Raw genomic sequence first — 17,495 nt, forward strand, 5'->3', positions numbered from 1 at the left:
TATCTACCTCGTTTTACTCGGTTTTCATTTCCAAAATGCTTGAAAAGTCATGATCTTGGGTTTAATCGCGTTCTAAGTGTTATTGCAGTTCTAAGCGTAAATTTGGTGTAAAATTGACCAAAGTGTGCAAATGTATCAAGAAAACTGCAAAGTGCTCAACCTGGCAATAAGAATGACGTTCCATTATCTAGGAACGTCGTTCCATCTTCAAGAACGACGTTCCAAAGCCAACAACGACGTTCTACCTGGGGAATTTACAAAGGAAATGGAAACAGAAAAAGATGGCATATGGAGCACGATTCAGGAACGACGTTCCTAGTTAAGAACGGCGTTCCACATTTAAGAGCCCAAGAATGACGTTCCTTAAAGAGGAATGACGTTCCACTGTATTTTCTGGGCAGTTTTTGAAGAAGATAAATAGAAAGAGGTGAAGGGGTTTTCATATCAATCACTCAATAGAATAATGTAGTTCGTGGTGGCTGATCAAAATTAGGGTTTCATTACTATTTTATTAAGTTTTTCATCAAGTTTTCATCCATTCTTCCATTCTACATCAAGGATTGAGAGATAGAAGCAAGATCTAGGGCTTTTTCTTCATCTTCTTCATCTTCTTCATCTAGTCCTTTTTCTAATTTCTTAAGTTTGGTACAATCTACTCTTGTTTATTGCTTAATCACGTTTAGATTTACTCTATTTGCTTTTATTGATCTTGTTCTAGCCATGATTGGCTAGATTTTATTATGTACACTTGTTTATGAAGCTTGATAGCAAAGGGTTGTTCATATTGATGTTGATGATTGTGTTTAGATGAATCTATTAGCTTGTTGATTGTGATTTGTCATTAGAATTAGCCAAAAGATCCTTTGTGTGACACCGCTAATTTTTTTTTTTTACGTGGTGGAAGCATTCTATTAAATAAATATGATATAAATGGTAATCAACGTTTGTACAAACCGATGTCATTAAAACAAATTACATATTTAACTGGAAAAGACGTAATTACATTCTATTTTCAAAAGTACACGGTTCATATTCTAAAAGACCACACTAGAGTTAACCCTGTCAAACATAACATCACCATGCCCGTCTTCTCCCAAAAACTGCACTGTCTACAAAAGCAACAACCTACAGGGAGGAGATGAAGGGGAATTAGCACGAAGCTAAGTGAGTATGACTAAATACAGGCAATAGTATACAATAATCGTCATACTAATCATGTCACAAAAACTAACACATAAACATCACCCAAGTGTCGTCTACAGAGACTCTGGCAGCTCGGCCAAACCATTAACCACCAGTTGATCGAATTGGGGCTTACCAGAAGTTCCTCCACCACCGTATGTATATACATAATCCACACGCGATAGACGCGTCATTCACATATATATACACCACGATTGTCTAGCTCACCACATGAGGAACCCAACCCGCAGGTTGATCTCTCTTACCGAGACTACCACACAATAGGGACACACTGGGCTCCAGTAGACAAGCATCAACTAACATGCAGTCATCACAATGTACTAACTAACGATAACAGTGAGTATATCTAACAAGCATAACAATCATAATATAACATGCTACTCTATACTATATACTCCAGTTAGTCCCACTCATCAATTACCAACAACCAGCTCAGATAGTCTACTACTGAGCGGCTTCCTTATCCTTATCACCTGAACATAAGGCAAATCAAGTTAGTTGCTGTCCGTGAACACCAAATAACACAGTACAGAAATTTTTGTATCAAAAAGCGTTCGCTAAAAATTTCTTCTTAACACTTATGCATTTTCAAAATTTACATCCTGATCATCAATATACAAATGGGCAGCGTAACGGCTAAAAATCAACACTTAGTAAAATATTTCACTGCCAAGTACACTTGGCCGACTGTCTACACTTACTCGACCGAGTGTCTAGTCACTCGGTCGATGGTCTCTCACAGACACACTCAGTCGTGGGTCTCACACACTCGGTCGATGGTCGAGTCGGTCGGTCGAGTGTATCGAGACACTCGACCGACTGTGTTTATCTGTAGAAGCTGAAGAACAAAGCTACGGGTTTCACCCAAAATCGACCAATTCTTGCTCTAGAGCTCGATTATGACCTCAAAACTGACCAAATCGAAGACACTAAACATGTAGAAACATAAACCCACAAGATTTGGACTCAAACAACATCAAATCTAACCACTTTGACCTAAATTACTCACTTTGTAAAACTTTATACAAAAACCCAATTTTCTCAAAGATTAAAGCATGAAATGTTTTGATTCTTACCTTGATAGAATCAGTAAATCACAAAGAACACAAAGATGTAAATGATTTGAGCTCTAAAACAACGATTAAAGATCTAGGTGTGCGTTATGAAATGTTTTGATTCTTACCTTGATAGAATCAGTAAATGATTTGAAGAGATGAAGAACGAGGTGTGTGTGTGTTTATGTGAGATTATTCTAGAAACAAAATAAAAAGAAGGCAGTCACTACACACTTAAGTGAGGTTATTTTCCACATTGTGCAACACACGGGTATTTAACAGTTATCTAATATCTTTCGCACATCATTTGGCAACCCAAACGAAGTCCAAATTAAATAAACAAACCTGTTCTGTGACCCTTGTCACAAACTGGTCCTAACCACCCCATCAACAAATAATAAATATTAATTAAAAATAAAAACATATAATAACGCAACACAACTTAAGGAAAATTTAGTAATCTTACATCTAGGCCCAGTTGAGGATGTTACACTTTGTTATGCTTGTTTTGGACTTTACTTTGATTATATGAGTTGTGTAGCTTTCAAAGGGATTTTATTAGTGAAGCAATTTGTACTTCAACACTTAGGTGATCTAGACAATCAAATTAGGGCTTTCAAGGGATTGGGGTCTTGATTTGGATCGGTTTACAATTGGTCCTTAGTCAACATAGTGAGGTTTGGTTTTTTTAAGGGATTTTGATTACCAAAGGGTTTTAGGGGACTTTAACCTAGGCTAAGTACTTGTGATAATCACATGATTCAACTAAGATCAATTGTTATAAGCTTATGGGAATTTGCAAGTATTGATTTGATCACAATAACACCTAGTAGGGATACTAGTGCAAAGTTTGAACACAATTAGACCATAAGTGAATAAAAGAACAACCCGAATGCTTCAAATGTATTAAGCAAGTGTGCATGTCTTTAATATTGATAATTACTTAATCATTTCTAGTTCTTAGTTTAAATTGAAATAGTTTTCTTAATATCTTAACTTCAACCCCCCCCCCCCCCCAAATCAAACACAACTTAGGATGATTATGAGTTTCCATTGATTCAAATAGCAACTACCACTCTCTTGGGACGAACCTTAAACGGAAAACTTACTAATTGCAACTACCGAGTCATTGTTTCTCGTATGCTTATCACATAGTTGAGTCCACGTTTGAGATAAATATAAATGAGTTAAAGTATGATTGTAAAACGAGCATCAACCATTAATACCACCACCATTCCCACCATTATTAAAGCTATTCATATTCCAATTCTGCTTGAAACCATTCCCATTTTGATTAAATCTCTTATTTAAGTTATTCCTATTAGGTAATTGTGGCTGCTTAACAACAGTAGCACCTGAAACATCTTTGATAGCCCTGTTCCTTCTACCAACATTTTGCCACCCATCATTATCAACCTCATTTTGCACATCAGCTTTCTGTTTGATCTTCTATTCTTTTTTACTTTTAATCTCCACCTCTTGTTCAGTCAATGCCCTCTTTGTACAGTGGGCAAAAACATGCCCAAATACAATGCAATGAGAGCACCTGATAGGCCTCCATTTATACCCTACTTTAATCTTTAAATCCATACCAGGTAGACCATTTCTAGAAGGATACACAAGATGAACATATTCTGGAAGATCTTTATCAGCCCTCACCTCAACCAAAACCCTAGTATACCCTGCCTTCCCAGTTTGGTTAATGCACCTTTCCCTTGTAACTTTATCCATAGCAATAGGCTTACCAATATAACTTACCGAATGACTAATTTTTCCAGCATTCCATAAGTCAAAAGGCAAATCAATAAGAGAGATCCATATAGGCACCATTGCAGGTTCAGGCTTTATCAAAAAAGCACTAGGCTCCCATTTCTTAAGAAATAATGGAATATTTTCAACCATCCATGGGGCACTAGTTAAAACCTTATTCATTCCTTCTTCATCACTAAACTTAAAAAAGTAGACACCAGCATTAATCACAGTGATATCCCTAATACCATAAGCTCTCTACATCCTTCTCAAATTAAAGTTGACAGTAGCAAACTGCATTTTAATCCCTACAAAATAACCATACAAGCACTTTGAATATGTAGTGCTACCCTTAGCAATAAACTCTTCTTTCAAGTCAACAATCTGTTCACGAGTTGGCAGAGTTTCAAGAGGAAAAAACTCAAGCTTAGCCAGGCTTTCATCCCTTTCATTAATAACACCATTAACAACATCTGCAAATGACCTTTTACCATTATCATCATCATTTGAGCCCTCATTATTATTCACACCATCATTAGGAATCTCAGTTTTATTCTCCTCTTGATTCCCAACATTCATATGATCATATCAACTTCTTCACTACTGCCAGTGCAAAATTCAACAGGAGGAGCACCCAAAATAGACATTCCATGCTTATTCACAGCAGCATCACTACCATAATCAACCTTAGGCTGCAAACCTTTCACAAAATCTAAATCAATAACATCCATTTTCCTTTTAAACTCTCTTTCTGCTGCACCAGGTAGCTCTTCAGGCACAAACTCATTATCAGTATCCTTATCACTTTTACCAGCAGCTTTCCTAACCAGCCTACTAGCACTCTTCATTTTTACAATATCCTCAAAACTCAACATCTTTTCAACAATAAACTCAGATTCTTTCTTAAACCTAGAAATTGATTTATCATAGGAGATGATAGCACCATTCATACTTTGCTGTATTTTGTTATCATGCCACATAATGAGCTTCTTCTTACGCTTAAGTGACTGTCAGTTGTCATTCATCTCCATAGGAATACAACCATCCTTACTTACAACAGACTCATAAGCATTTGCCAATGGAACAATACTCACACCAATTGAAATTCGATTTCCATTGACAATAACACTTGCAGAAGGCTTAGCTATATTCACACTATCAGTTCCACTTACTAGACCTGCTACATCCTTTAGCTTAGCATTATTAGCCTTTACACTAGCATTTGACCTAATAGGTACAGGATAAACAGTGACGTCATCATTCAAATTTTTGATTTCACCTTCAACATCATTTCCATTTGAATTGACCACTCATTTAGCATCATTCCTACTAACAATAACTTGATCAACCTTCATTTTATCAGATCTAACATCCTGAACACTAGATCGAGCTCCAGATAGGTCCTGCACATGGTGTTGGGCAATCGAACCTTCAGAATGGAGATTTCTTCAAACTGAGGCATCATTCAGACCGCAATCAACCTTAGAAACATGATTCACAGTTGCCTGAGCTCGATTAGCAGCTAGATCTTCATTATCAATTTTTTCATATTTTGACCTAAAAATTTTGAGAATCAATTTTCGAATGTAATTGTTGTTAGGATCAATTACAGCAGCACCAAAGTGACATCCTGAAGCTACAGGAGTCGATTTCAGTGATTTAGACGCATTAGGATTCGAGTTTCACTTTTTGAAACTTTCGTGACGAACGAACTATTTTTGATTTTTACTGAGATTGATTTCGACCATCAATCGGATCAGGAGGATCCGTAGTAGGTGAATTCATGATCAGAATGAAGGAATTCAACAACAATTACAACGGAAAAAAAACTAGAAGAATTCAAGGAATCGAGCAGTTTCTGACGCTCGTATTCAAAATCGCCAAAATCGCCCAGGAAAAGAGAGAATTCAAAAAAAGCGGAAATGATTGTCCTTAGGGTTTAACACGAACGGCTTAGAGTTTAGGGTTTAGGGATCAAACTCATAACACTAAACTCTAAACCCTAAATCAGTCTAAACTTTGAAGAAGAAAAAAACTTCACATAAGATGAAGAAAAAAAATGCTCGAAAAATAACATGCATCATGATGAATGTTATCATGATTAACAATTATCAATGGATGTTATTTCTTAGAGCTTTTTTTGTTAAAATAATAACATTTATCAAAAAGTGCATATTTTAAAATTCATATTTTCACATAATCTTAATGTTTGTAAAAAAATTACAAAAGCGAAAAAAAATTAAATTTTACTTTCCCCTTCCCAAAAAAATGAGAAAAATCTAATCTATCCATGTATTTAATAGAAAAAATCAGTAACATCAAGAGCGCGTGTGTGTGCGCGCGCATATATATATATATATATATATAGTGGTAGGATCAAGAGGGAAGTAACCAATCGGGGGGAAGCAAATTCTTTTTTTTTTCATTTTTTGAAAAAACTTTGTTCACGAACATTATAGATTGGATGAAAATATGAACATTTAATAAAGACACTTTGTGATAAATATTTTTATTTTGGCGGGAAAACGCTCGAAGAAGTAATATATAACAATTATCGTATTTTTCGAGCGTATGTTGAGGTTTTAGATATTAGGGTTTATAGGGTTTAGATATTAGGGTTTAGAAATTTAGGGTTTAGGGTTTAGATTTAAGGTTTAGATTTAGGATTTAGATTGAGTTTTTAACACGAACGGTTTAGAGTTTAGGGTTTAGGGTTTAGGGTTTAGGGTTTGGTGTTTTGGGTTTATGGAATAAACCCAAAACACCAAACCCTAAACCCTAAAACCTAAACCCTAAACTCTAAATCGGGCTAAATTTTACTTCACAAAACATGAAGAAAAAAAACGTTAACATTCTTCAAAAAACAATATTATCTTGAATGTTATTGTCGATCGTATTCCCGTCAAAATAATAACATTCATCACGAAGTGTCTTTTCTAAATGTTCATATTTTCATCCAATCTATATAATGTTCGTGAACAAAGTTTTTTCAAAAAACGAAAAAAATAAAAAATTTTGCTTCCCCCGCTTCGCCCCGATTATATATATATATATATATATATATGCACACACACGCGCTCTTGATGTTACTGATTTTTTCTATTAAATACATGGATAAATTAGATTTTTCTCATTTTTTGTCAAAAAATGATAACTCGTATAGATAACGAACTCGTTCTCCAAAAGAAAACGCATTCGACCAATGATATAATACAAAGAAAAGGGAGGGCTCGTAACCAGAAAGCTACAAACTACCGAAAATTATTTATAACCGAACCTCCACTACACGCTCTCAAACAAAAAAATGACCATCTCGACAATTAAACACGATATAACAAGAAATATGCATATAAATGAAAGAACCTAAATTAGAAGAAAGTAAAACATAAGCGAGAAAAACAAAGTATACAGCAATTTCGGTATACCTAAGCAATATCGATCAAACCAAGGAACCCGTCTTTTTCATCTTGCCATCTGCCGTCTCCCGAACAATTTTTTCCCGACCCAGTTCTCGATCTTATATGTCAAAACATTTGAGGTCTTGTCTCCGATCAATACGAAACCATCATTATCACAAAACGAAAAAAGACTTGACTTTCTCTTTGCCTTTAGCTTTCGAACCAATGTCTTCGGCATCAACATTTTCCAATTTTTCTTTACCATTTAAAATATACCATTCGCTACAAAAACCATCACACTACGACAAGTCACATATCCTCTATTTTATGCTTAAACTCGTAAAACATTCTATCCCGACTAGGTAACATCTCGACAACCGGCTTCTTAATCAATTTATGATTCATTTTAGTTCCACCAGTTCATTCGAAAGGAACCTTGTGATCCCGCATAAATTTCCATGCCCTAAGGCATTTTTCACGCACTTTTTTCCAAAACACGAAATCCAAGTGGATCATCCTCCAAGGATTTTCACGTAACAATAGGATTCGGAACCACGACACCGTCCTCAAAACTACCAGTAACAACCTCTTCCATTTTGCGATTTTTTATCTCTCGTCATTCTCTTTAAAATCTCGTCCAAACCCACACTTTTTGCAGGGAAAACGGTATCAGTATGTTTTAAAAATTCATCTGGGTCTGAACCTGACCCAACAGAAAAGCTTGGCCCATTGCAAGGAAGTACAACATCATTCAAAGAACCAAACTTAATACCCGACACATTCAACCCAAACTTCGAAACCATCTGTGGGTCCAAGAAGAAACTGAACATGTGGCCGGCCCACTTGTAAGCCCAATAGAAGATTGGCCCAAACCTTGAAATATAGATCTGGAGCCTTTAAAAGCATTCTGCTGACTGTTAACAGGAGACACAAGTGTTGTAGCGGAAACATTGATATATAGTGCAGTAGTAGAAACATTCACAAAAACCTTAGACGGCTTCTCAATACTATAACCCGAATTATTACCTGCAGATCGATCAACATTAACCCCTGGCTTTTGAACACTAACAAAAACAAAACAATTTGTAGCTTCAAGTAGTCGATGATCGAACTTCCGAGTCAGGAGCCGATTCAAACAACCTAAATCAGAGATCTCGAAAATCCACACTCCACATCTAACACAAGCCTTATCCACTAAAATCGGCAATGACTAAATCATGAATAAGTTTTACTTTAGTCGACTTAATGAACACCAAAAAAGAACCAACGTTGTTCAAAGACGAAGAGGTTACTTTTTATTTACCAATTATCAAATTAATTGTTAAATACTTTCACATTAATTAAATTAAATTAATAGTTGATTTGAAGAGAGTAATAAAAGAGTAATAAATATGACATCATGCTCAAATTCATAATTGAAAACAAATCAAATTCAATTCAAATTATAAATTATTTAAAGGTCGAAATTAAATTTTTGTCATGACAAAAGATAATTGTGGGCTTGAAACTAAGATATTACTACTTGTATTTAGGCTAACAATATTTGTTGCTCACTATTTTAATAAATCCACCTATTTTAATAACTAAGTAATAAATATTTGTTACTCATTCAATAACTATTTACACTACATTTATAAATAGTTGTACAGTGAATCTATAAAACAGAAATAGTTAGTGAAAAATGAAAATATGATTTTATTTAGTACTCCGTATTTGCTTACCAGAAACTGTAAACTATATTACGGGTATCTAACTAAAGTACTCATGAGCTGACATTTTACACAAAAGATCCCACTCCCCAGAATCTATAGTTTCAGAAATTTATCAAGGCCACACCATCAGTTTGTAAAACACAAATCCAATTTGGGTTCCAAGTGGCCACTGAAGAGTGTTACGACTCCATGATAGTGGTGGTAGTCTGAAAACTGCACACACATAGCTTGTTGCAAGATCACTTAGCTATACACGAATACACTACATATACTAACAATAAATAATAGTAGTATCACCAAGAAATGAAACATATTGAAACAACATGCAAGCCAACTCCCACAATAAAACATAAGACTACAAGTTAAGGACCAATGAAACCAACATATTTCGTTCAGGTTTAATAATAGTGGCCTGCAATATGTAAGATCGTGCAAGCCAAATCGATAGAACGATTAATCAAGTTTGATTTCCACATAACAGAATTAAACTCATAAAAACCATATTCTAACAATAACTACCAAAACAAATCTAAGCAGTAAGCAGAACAGCACCACCAGCCTCCTTAATCTTCTTTTCAGCAGTTTTTGAAATAAGTTTAGCCTTAACTACCATTGGCTTTGTAAGTGGAACCGTTCCTTTCCCCAGGACTTTAAAGTAACCGAATTGAGTAACATCAACGACTGGTACCTTATCACCCGAAGCTTTTTCTTTCACGTCCTGTGGGACCATTGACCAAAGCTTATCAACGTTAACAATTGGGCAATGGAATTTGTTACGAAGACGGTGAAAGTATCTCATACCGACTTTTCCAAAGTACCCAGGATGGTACTTGTCGAACAAAATACGGTGGTGGTGCATACCTCCAGCGTTACCTCGGCCTCCGGGATGCTTTCAGTGTTTTCCGATACGACCGTGACCGGCACTCACGTGGCCCCGCTTCTTGCGGTTCTTCCTCAATCTCGTCGTCATTTGTCCTAGAAATTTGAAGCAATTTTAAGCTCGTGAGTTCAATTAACACAACAATTCATAACCAATACAGAATTATTATAAATCAGGTTTTAAAACTCCTGCAAATATAAATATCTCAAGAATTATAAATTTCATTAACTACATCTAATCTTCTACTCTAATATACAACCAGGACAAACTGAGATTTTGTAACCACTACACATTCAACATTAAACATCTTTTCATTGAGCAATATCTGATACAAAATAAATGAGAATAAATAGGGTATCAAAATAAAGTTCAGTTAAGTACACAATAGTAGCAAAACTAATACGAGATTAGAACTATTCTGGCTACACAATTCTCCTACAAATTTCTAAACTAATAGGAATTATGAGTTCGATTGAGTGAATCTACACGATAATTGAGCTAAAAAATCGAATGTTACGAAGGTAGCTGAAATGCGAAATACGGTATACGACTGCGGCGGAGAATGGGGATAGAGTTTGATAACACCACTGAAATTGAATTAAAACCCTAATTTTTGTCTTCTTTAAGATGCGGTACAAAAAAGGGGTACAAATATCATGGGCTGGACCGTTAATGGGCTTTTTATTGAGCCTATAAGTTTGGGTTTTTAGCATTATTAAAATTTATTCCTCCGTATTATTATTATTTTTTTATTATTATTTTTTTAATTTGTAATTGTTTAATTTTTGTAGATAGTTAGATGCTGTTTGTTTTTTAAGATGTTTTTTTCTGAAGATCTGCGAACCACGTCTGTAGATAAGATGTGACCTGAAAGTCTGTAGACTGAACACTGAAGACTGTTTGTTTTTATGTCTTTTAAATATAATTTAAAATTAAAATCTTAAATTATTAAAAAATAAATTTTTTAATTTTTATATAAAAAACATGGATTATGGAGTATTACACAATAATTATAATTATAAGGGTTGGTGGCTTTGGTCAAACATGTTACCACTCATCCCATTATTCTGTATTTATCCCAATTATATTAATATACTACTACCCACCTACCCAATTATCATCATCTAAACCCAAAAAAGATATATACTCCGATTTCATCTCTAATATCCCCGATGTCATAATCTAATATCTAATTGAAACTAGATATGTATCAACTAGTTCTAAATCATCATCAGCGCCTTCATCATCTCAAAAGATCTTTCGCATCATCTAATCGAAATAATCAGCAACTTCAAAGTGGGTTTTGTACACTTGAAGGTGGTTTTCCGGCGACGGTGATTTTAACGGTGATTCCGAAGGTGATTTCAGCGGTGGTTAAATCTGTAAACTTGAAGGCTTAATCTGAGATGCAAATGAGACACCCAGTACACTTCTTTTGTTCAGGTTGTTTATGAAATTGATTTGTATCAAATTGTTCATCAAATGGATAAGATTTTGATTTTTGTGGCATGAAATTAATTATGAAAATATGTATTTGGTGTTTTGGAGTAATTGTAGCCGTGAAGTTTTGTGAATTTTGGAAGAGAATGAATAATGTCTTATAATTTGAGAAGCAGTAGTTTAGAGCTGCAGAGTTGAAGACATTTTAAGATCTTATATTGTCTTATGTCTTCTAAAAAACAAACCGTCTTAAATGAAAACGTCTGCCCGCCCGCAGACATAAGCTATAATAAGGTCTTCAGTAGAGAAAACAAACAGCACCTTAGACTATTTAGCACGGGTGCTTTCTCAGGTGGAGTTCCATTTAGGTTAGTGGTATCGGGTTTATTTTTATTTATTTATTTATTTTGAATTTGAAGTGTTTAAGTTGTTAGTAATTGTTTGAATGTTTTGATTAGTTTGTGAATTATGAAGCTAGTTCATTATGTTCTTATATTTTATTTGTTAGTTCAATGTTCGCTTGTTAGTTTAATGAGTTGGTTTCCACAAAGTTAGGATAGGATGTTATTAGAGCTCTTTCAGTAAATCACCAGATCTATTCATAGTCGTTGTATTCTAATTGATATAGAGTCTTTATGTGTGTATGTGTGTGTTTTCATAAAACGAAAAAGTAAAGGTGCTCCCAATCAAGACAGGACTTCTTCCAAGACTAGCCAACCATTCAGCGTCACATCATCACTTCATCCCACTTCCATCTCACTTCTTTCTCAGAACTAAACTCAGGACTAAACACTCTCAACAATGACACTCTTTTCTCACAATATTGGGATCCACATTTAATTATTTTAACTAAATTAAAAATACTTTTGTTATTATTAATATTATAATTATAATTTTAATTATTAAATTACATCAATTTTTAAACTTAAAAATTAATTTGATTAAATATCGGAGGTTTAAAACTTAAAAATCAAATTGATTAAAAAGATACTATGTAAAATAAAATACGAAAAGCACCTGTAACCCATTTTGGCCACAAACATGTAGGACTCACAATTAATTAAAAATTAAAATAGCACATAGTCACATATCTTCATCTTCTTCACGCTAAAAGTACTGTAACTCAATTTTCATCACTTCTACACACAAAAATAAGACAAATAAAATTTAAAAAAAAAAAAGGAAAAAGAAAGTGACGAGTGGAGAATGGACCAAAATCCCGTCCACAAATATGCTGAGAATGGACGAGTGGAGAGACGGAGGGGTGTGAGCGAGACCTGGGCGGGCCTTGGGCAGAGGTGGTGCCATCGGCGTCCACCTGGGCGCGGCTGTGGACGGACCGTTAAGAGCTCTCTTATAACAGTAATAAAATTACTTTATTTACTTTCACATCTAGATAACATGAGTACTAAATAAACTCACAATTTAATATTTCTCTCGTAAATAAACTCCTTAATTTTGTATTCTTACGCTAACATTTTATACTTTTTTTTTAATATTTTAACTAAAATACATATTTATAATTTTAAACGAAAATTTTATCGAATGATTACATTAAAATGAGAAAATAACAATTTAAGAAACTCGGTTTTAGATTATATAAAAACTTAAATTCATATAATGTTAAACGATTCGAGCACTTTGCTTAATACATCCAAATCCAAATGAACCGAATTTGACCTCTTTAAAATTTGAACGAGCTAACTCGACTTATTTACACCCGATTGTAACTTTAATTTATCACGAGAATAACCGTAACTGTACTTTGCAGCCTTGCAGGCCGTAGCCGATAAGATCCGGTTTTAACAAACTATCACCATCACCACTTCACCACTTCATTATATTCTTTAACCAATGGACTAGACTCTGTGTAGAATCCGTTCAATCTGTATCTATATTTTGTCTCTATACATTCCACATCTATCTAAAACCAAAACCCTAGTTCAATCTATCAATTTACTCTACTCAATTTCATTGATTCACAATGGATCTAAACCCTAACAAGTTTCCAATCCTCTCATTCGTCTTGTCAAAACTCCCAATCACTCGCTCACACTCACCGGAGTTTGACATCGAACAACCACCGTCTCCGGCCAAACCATCACCGGAACCTTACTTTGAAATCACCGATCGTATGCCGCACTTAAACGATCCTGACCTGATCGCTGCTATGCACGCTACTGTAGCCGATGTATCGAAAACACGATCTGCTCTTAAAACCCTAGGTGACTGTCCTGATCATGAACTAGTCGATATCGCGCGATTGAAACTAATCGAGCTCCGTGATGGTAATACAGAAGATGTTAGTGTTAATATTGAGAATACTGATGATAATGATAGTGAGGAGATTCGGTCGTATAAGGCGGTGATCTCGTTGTATGAAATGTATAAGTCGTATGAGAAGATGTTAAGTGAGGCGGAGATCAGGCTCGAGAAGCTTTACGAGGCTGCGAAAAAGGGCGGCAAAGCCGTTGCGGCTGTTGGGGATGAGGAAGGGAGTAGTAGTGTTGAGGTTGATGATGAACTGGTTGCGATGTTGAATGATGCGGCTGTGAAAGGTGTTGATAGAATTGATTTATCGGATAGGAAGTTGCGATTTATTCCTGAAACGGTTGGAAAGCTTCGTATGTTGGTTTCATTGAAACTCTCCGCCAATCAGCTTCAGGTTAGTTTATGATCTTGTATGCAGACATTGAATTAGAGTTGGAATTTATTGTCTGTTGTTGATTTGTAGATAGTGTATGTAGTTAGATCAGGAAAAATTAAGACAGGATTATGAATCTGGGAATGTCAATTATACTGGACTTCAGTTTAATCTTTTTATGGAGCTGTTTTGATTTTAAAATGTAGATGTAAGTTGTAACTTTTGTGATTAGGTACATGAAATATATCTAGGTAATTTTAAATATGCTCTGCATGCAAGCTTGAGTTAGGGGTAGTTGGTGTACTTGTCTTCCTTTTTCAAATAAAAATCATCGGGCAATAAAGTCAGGTATATATGAATTCTTAAGTAGTGTGAAGCAGTTACTACTACATTAACAAATATTATTTCTAGATATGTAGTTCATTTCGTAGAGGAGTGCTTATAGACTTATGTCTTTCATTTCAATCTATTATTAGAACTTAGTAGCAAGGTACATGTGACATAAGTCCAAAGCTGATAACATACATCGTGAAATTAGATGGAGGGAAATTATAATGCTTACAACCTCCTATGTCATTTTTTATTCAGAGATGTTAAATTTAGATTGCCATGGTAATTATATTTTGTTGGTTGTCATTACGGTAGGCAGTAAGCAGTTTAATGTTGGGTTTACCGTCCCATATCGGAATTCAATGTTCTATTTTGACTTTGTAGTGAGATATGTGTACTATGCAACGTGAAAATATTAGCCACTTTAGGGATTTATATAGTTCTTGTCAGATTTTTTATATTTTTAATCTTTCGCTTATTGAAACAGGCTATCCCCGATTCCATAGCTGGGCTTGAGAATCTTCAGGAGCTTTATGCTTCTTCCAATCTTTTGGAATCATTACCAGATTCCATTGGCTCGTTGTTAAAATTAAAGATTCTTGACGTCTCTAGCAACAAGCTTACGTCTTTGCCTGACAGCATTTGTCACTGCAGGTACATGTTTTTCTTACATCAAACGCACACACATACACAATTTGCTATGTTCATTTTTTTACAACTGATCATATATTCTAATTCTTCAAAATCACTTCTTACTCTTGCAGGTCATTAGTAGAACTTGATGCCAGCTTCAATAAGCTAACATATTTACCCACCAATATCGGCTATGAACTTGTGAATCTGAAGAAACTTTCCGTCCCTTTAAACAAGATTCGCTCACTACCTACCTCAATCGGTGAAATGGAATCTCTTCAGTTTCTAGATGCACACTTCAATGAACTCAGGGTGGTCCCACAATCTATTGGCCGTCTTTCAAAACTTGAAATCCTTAATCTGAGTGGTAACTTCAGTGACCTTGTATCACTTCCTATTACAATTGGTGATCTGACCAACCTCAAAGAACTTGACATCAGCAACAATCAAATCCATGAGCTTCCTGTCACATTTGGTCGCCTTGAAAATCTCGTTAAACTTAATGTTGAAGAGAATCCGATAACTATTCCTCCTAAAGAAGTTGTGGCTAAAGGGGTTGAAGCTGTGAAGGAGTTCATGGCTAAAAGATGGCTCGATTTGTTATTGGAGGAAGAGGAAAAAAGCAAGAATGTTGAGAATGTTCAGACACAAGGTGGTTGGTTGACTCGCAGTACCTCATGGTTGACCAACGCTGTTGTTGGTGCTGCTGGATCCGTTGGCGGTATTTTGGGTGGTGAAGGTAACCCAACAAAAACAGACGAGTTCCTCAATCAGCAACTATGATCAGGTTAATGTTAGCCTTGTAGATTGGGTGGTGGAGTTTGTTTTTGATATGTGGTCCAGTAGTGAACTGAACTGATTATACACGAGGACAGCCCATACTTAAACTGGTCTGTTTTTTTCTTTTTTTTTTTTTTTTTTTTTTTTCCTTCTTGTTTTGAGCCATAAATTTCTAACAGTCGTGTTATGTGTTATGGACAGTGGCTAGCTTATGCTGTTAGTCAAACTTTACATCTTCTTGTACCACTAGTTGTGTCTAGTGTGTTTTTTCGTCTTTTTTAAAGACTAGTATCAGACATTTGTATGTAAGATATGAAACTCCATGGCATCTTACTGGGTGACGATTTGCGTTTGTTTATTATCGATTTACTAGCTATTGCTCTGTGATTATTCATCAATTGGTTTGTGCTTCTATTCTAAAGTTTGGGTCCAGTGACAGATTTGTTGAAGAATTAATCATAATGGGCCAATTCAAAATTCAAGTTATGAAATGGGTAACGTATAGTTTATCACTGAAAATATGCTTACCATTATAGTTGTGACATATCTAGCAACTTTTGGTCCTAATACCTACGTCGTTCATGTTTATGTGTATTTTTATTACAAGTATGGGTTGTAAATTTTCCAACACACGAACATAGATTGTATGTAGTTACTACTTGGGTACACATCTTTACACCACATTATATACCATGTACGTTACTACACATCACATCATCATATGATTATGAGGGATTTTCTAATTTTTAGTTGAGAAAACTTCATTAAATAAATAGTTGGTGTGGTTATGTGCAAATAACTCATTAGCACATGAATCATAATTCTTAGTAATAGACTAATACTTATATTCCACCTTTCCCTCATTATTTGGTCATTTTTAAAAGCAACATTCCTCCATCCTATTTTCATTTGCAATTAGACCCATAAAACAATAATCATATTCTCTCTAAATGATCACTGGATCAAAAACTATTTCATCATGTTTCTTCTTTATTCTTTTTTCAATGTACATATTCATGTCTTATGACTACAACCGAAGCGAATCATGGTGGTTTTCATTGCACATGTGGTCTTGTTTCCGAGTTGTTGGTATTTTGTTATTTGTGTGTTTGGTGGTGATTATGGTGAAAACTACTATTGTGACGTGGATCACGGTGTTGGTGATGCTAGCATTTGCGGGGAAACGTCGTCGTGTATTGGTGGTGGAAGGGCGGAAGATCACCGGAGATGTGGCAATGTATTTGTTGAAAGTTTTGGTCAAAGAAAGAAGTCTTGTTGCTGTTGCTTGTGCTACATTTTTTAGTTCAATGGCCATGGTTTGGGTTGCTTAAATAAACCATAATCATTCCATCAAAGTCAAGGCTATACTTCTGTTCATACGTTAAAAATGAGTTATATATATATATATATATATATATATATATATATATATATATATATATATATATATATATATATATATATATATATATATATATATATATATATATATATATATATATATATATATATTGTTAATTTTGTATTGTAATTTGGTTTTTATTTATCTAAAGTATGTAGCGTTGTAAAATTTAATAATACAAGTCGGTAGTTTTTTTAACAACTTGAAATACAATAAATAAATATACATATCGAATGAGCCATCTAATTTGTTTACATATAACACAAAGT

At 34.7% G+C, this 17,495-nt stretch overlaps 1 protein-coding gene and 1 pseudogene across 1 annotated transcript; one reads left to right on the forward strand and one right to left on the reverse strand.

The window, feature by feature from the left end:
- Window positions 1-9,421: 9,421 nt before the first annotated feature.
- LOC139894053 (large ribosomal subunit protein uL15x-like) lies at window positions 9,422-10,087 on the reverse strand (annotated as a pseudogene).
- A 2,980-nt stretch (window positions 10,088-13,067) lies between these two features.
- On the forward strand, window positions 13,068-16,014 carry LOC139894054 (plant intracellular Ras-group-related LRR protein 1-like). The gene is made up of 3 exons (XM_071877251.1): window positions 13,068-14,102; window positions 14,899-15,065; window positions 15,176-16,014. The coding sequence occupies exons 1-3, from the start codon at window positions 13,422-13,424 to the stop codon at window positions 15,825-15,827; spliced, it is 1,500 nt and encodes a 499-aa protein (XP_071733352.1). The 5' UTR covers window positions 13,068-13,421; the 3' UTR covers window positions 15,828-16,014.
- The last annotated feature ends 1,481 nt before the right edge of the window (window positions 16,015-17,495 follow it).

This window comes from Rutidosis leptorrhynchoides, chromosome 2, assembly GCF_046630445.1.
Source record: "Rutidosis leptorrhynchoides isolate AG116_Rl617_1_P2 chromosome 2, CSIRO_AGI_Rlap_v1, whole genome shotgun sequence".
Taxonomy (NCBI): domain Eukaryota; kingdom Viridiplantae; phylum Streptophyta; class Magnoliopsida; order Asterales; family Asteraceae; genus Rutidosis; species Rutidosis leptorrhynchoides.

Coding starts and splice junctions, on each gene's coding strand:
- LOC139894054 (XM_071877251.1), top strand. CDS start 13,422: ATGGATCTAAACCCTAACAAGTTTCCAATCCTCTCATTCGTCTTGTCA. Junction 14,103..14,898: donor TCTCCGCCAATCAGCTTCAG/GTTAGTTTATGA, acceptor TTATTGAAACAG/GCTATCCCCGATTCCATAGC. Junction 15,066..15,175: donor GACAGCATTTGTCACTGCAG/GTACATGTTTTT, acceptor TTACTCTTGCAG/GTCATTAGTAGAACTTGATG.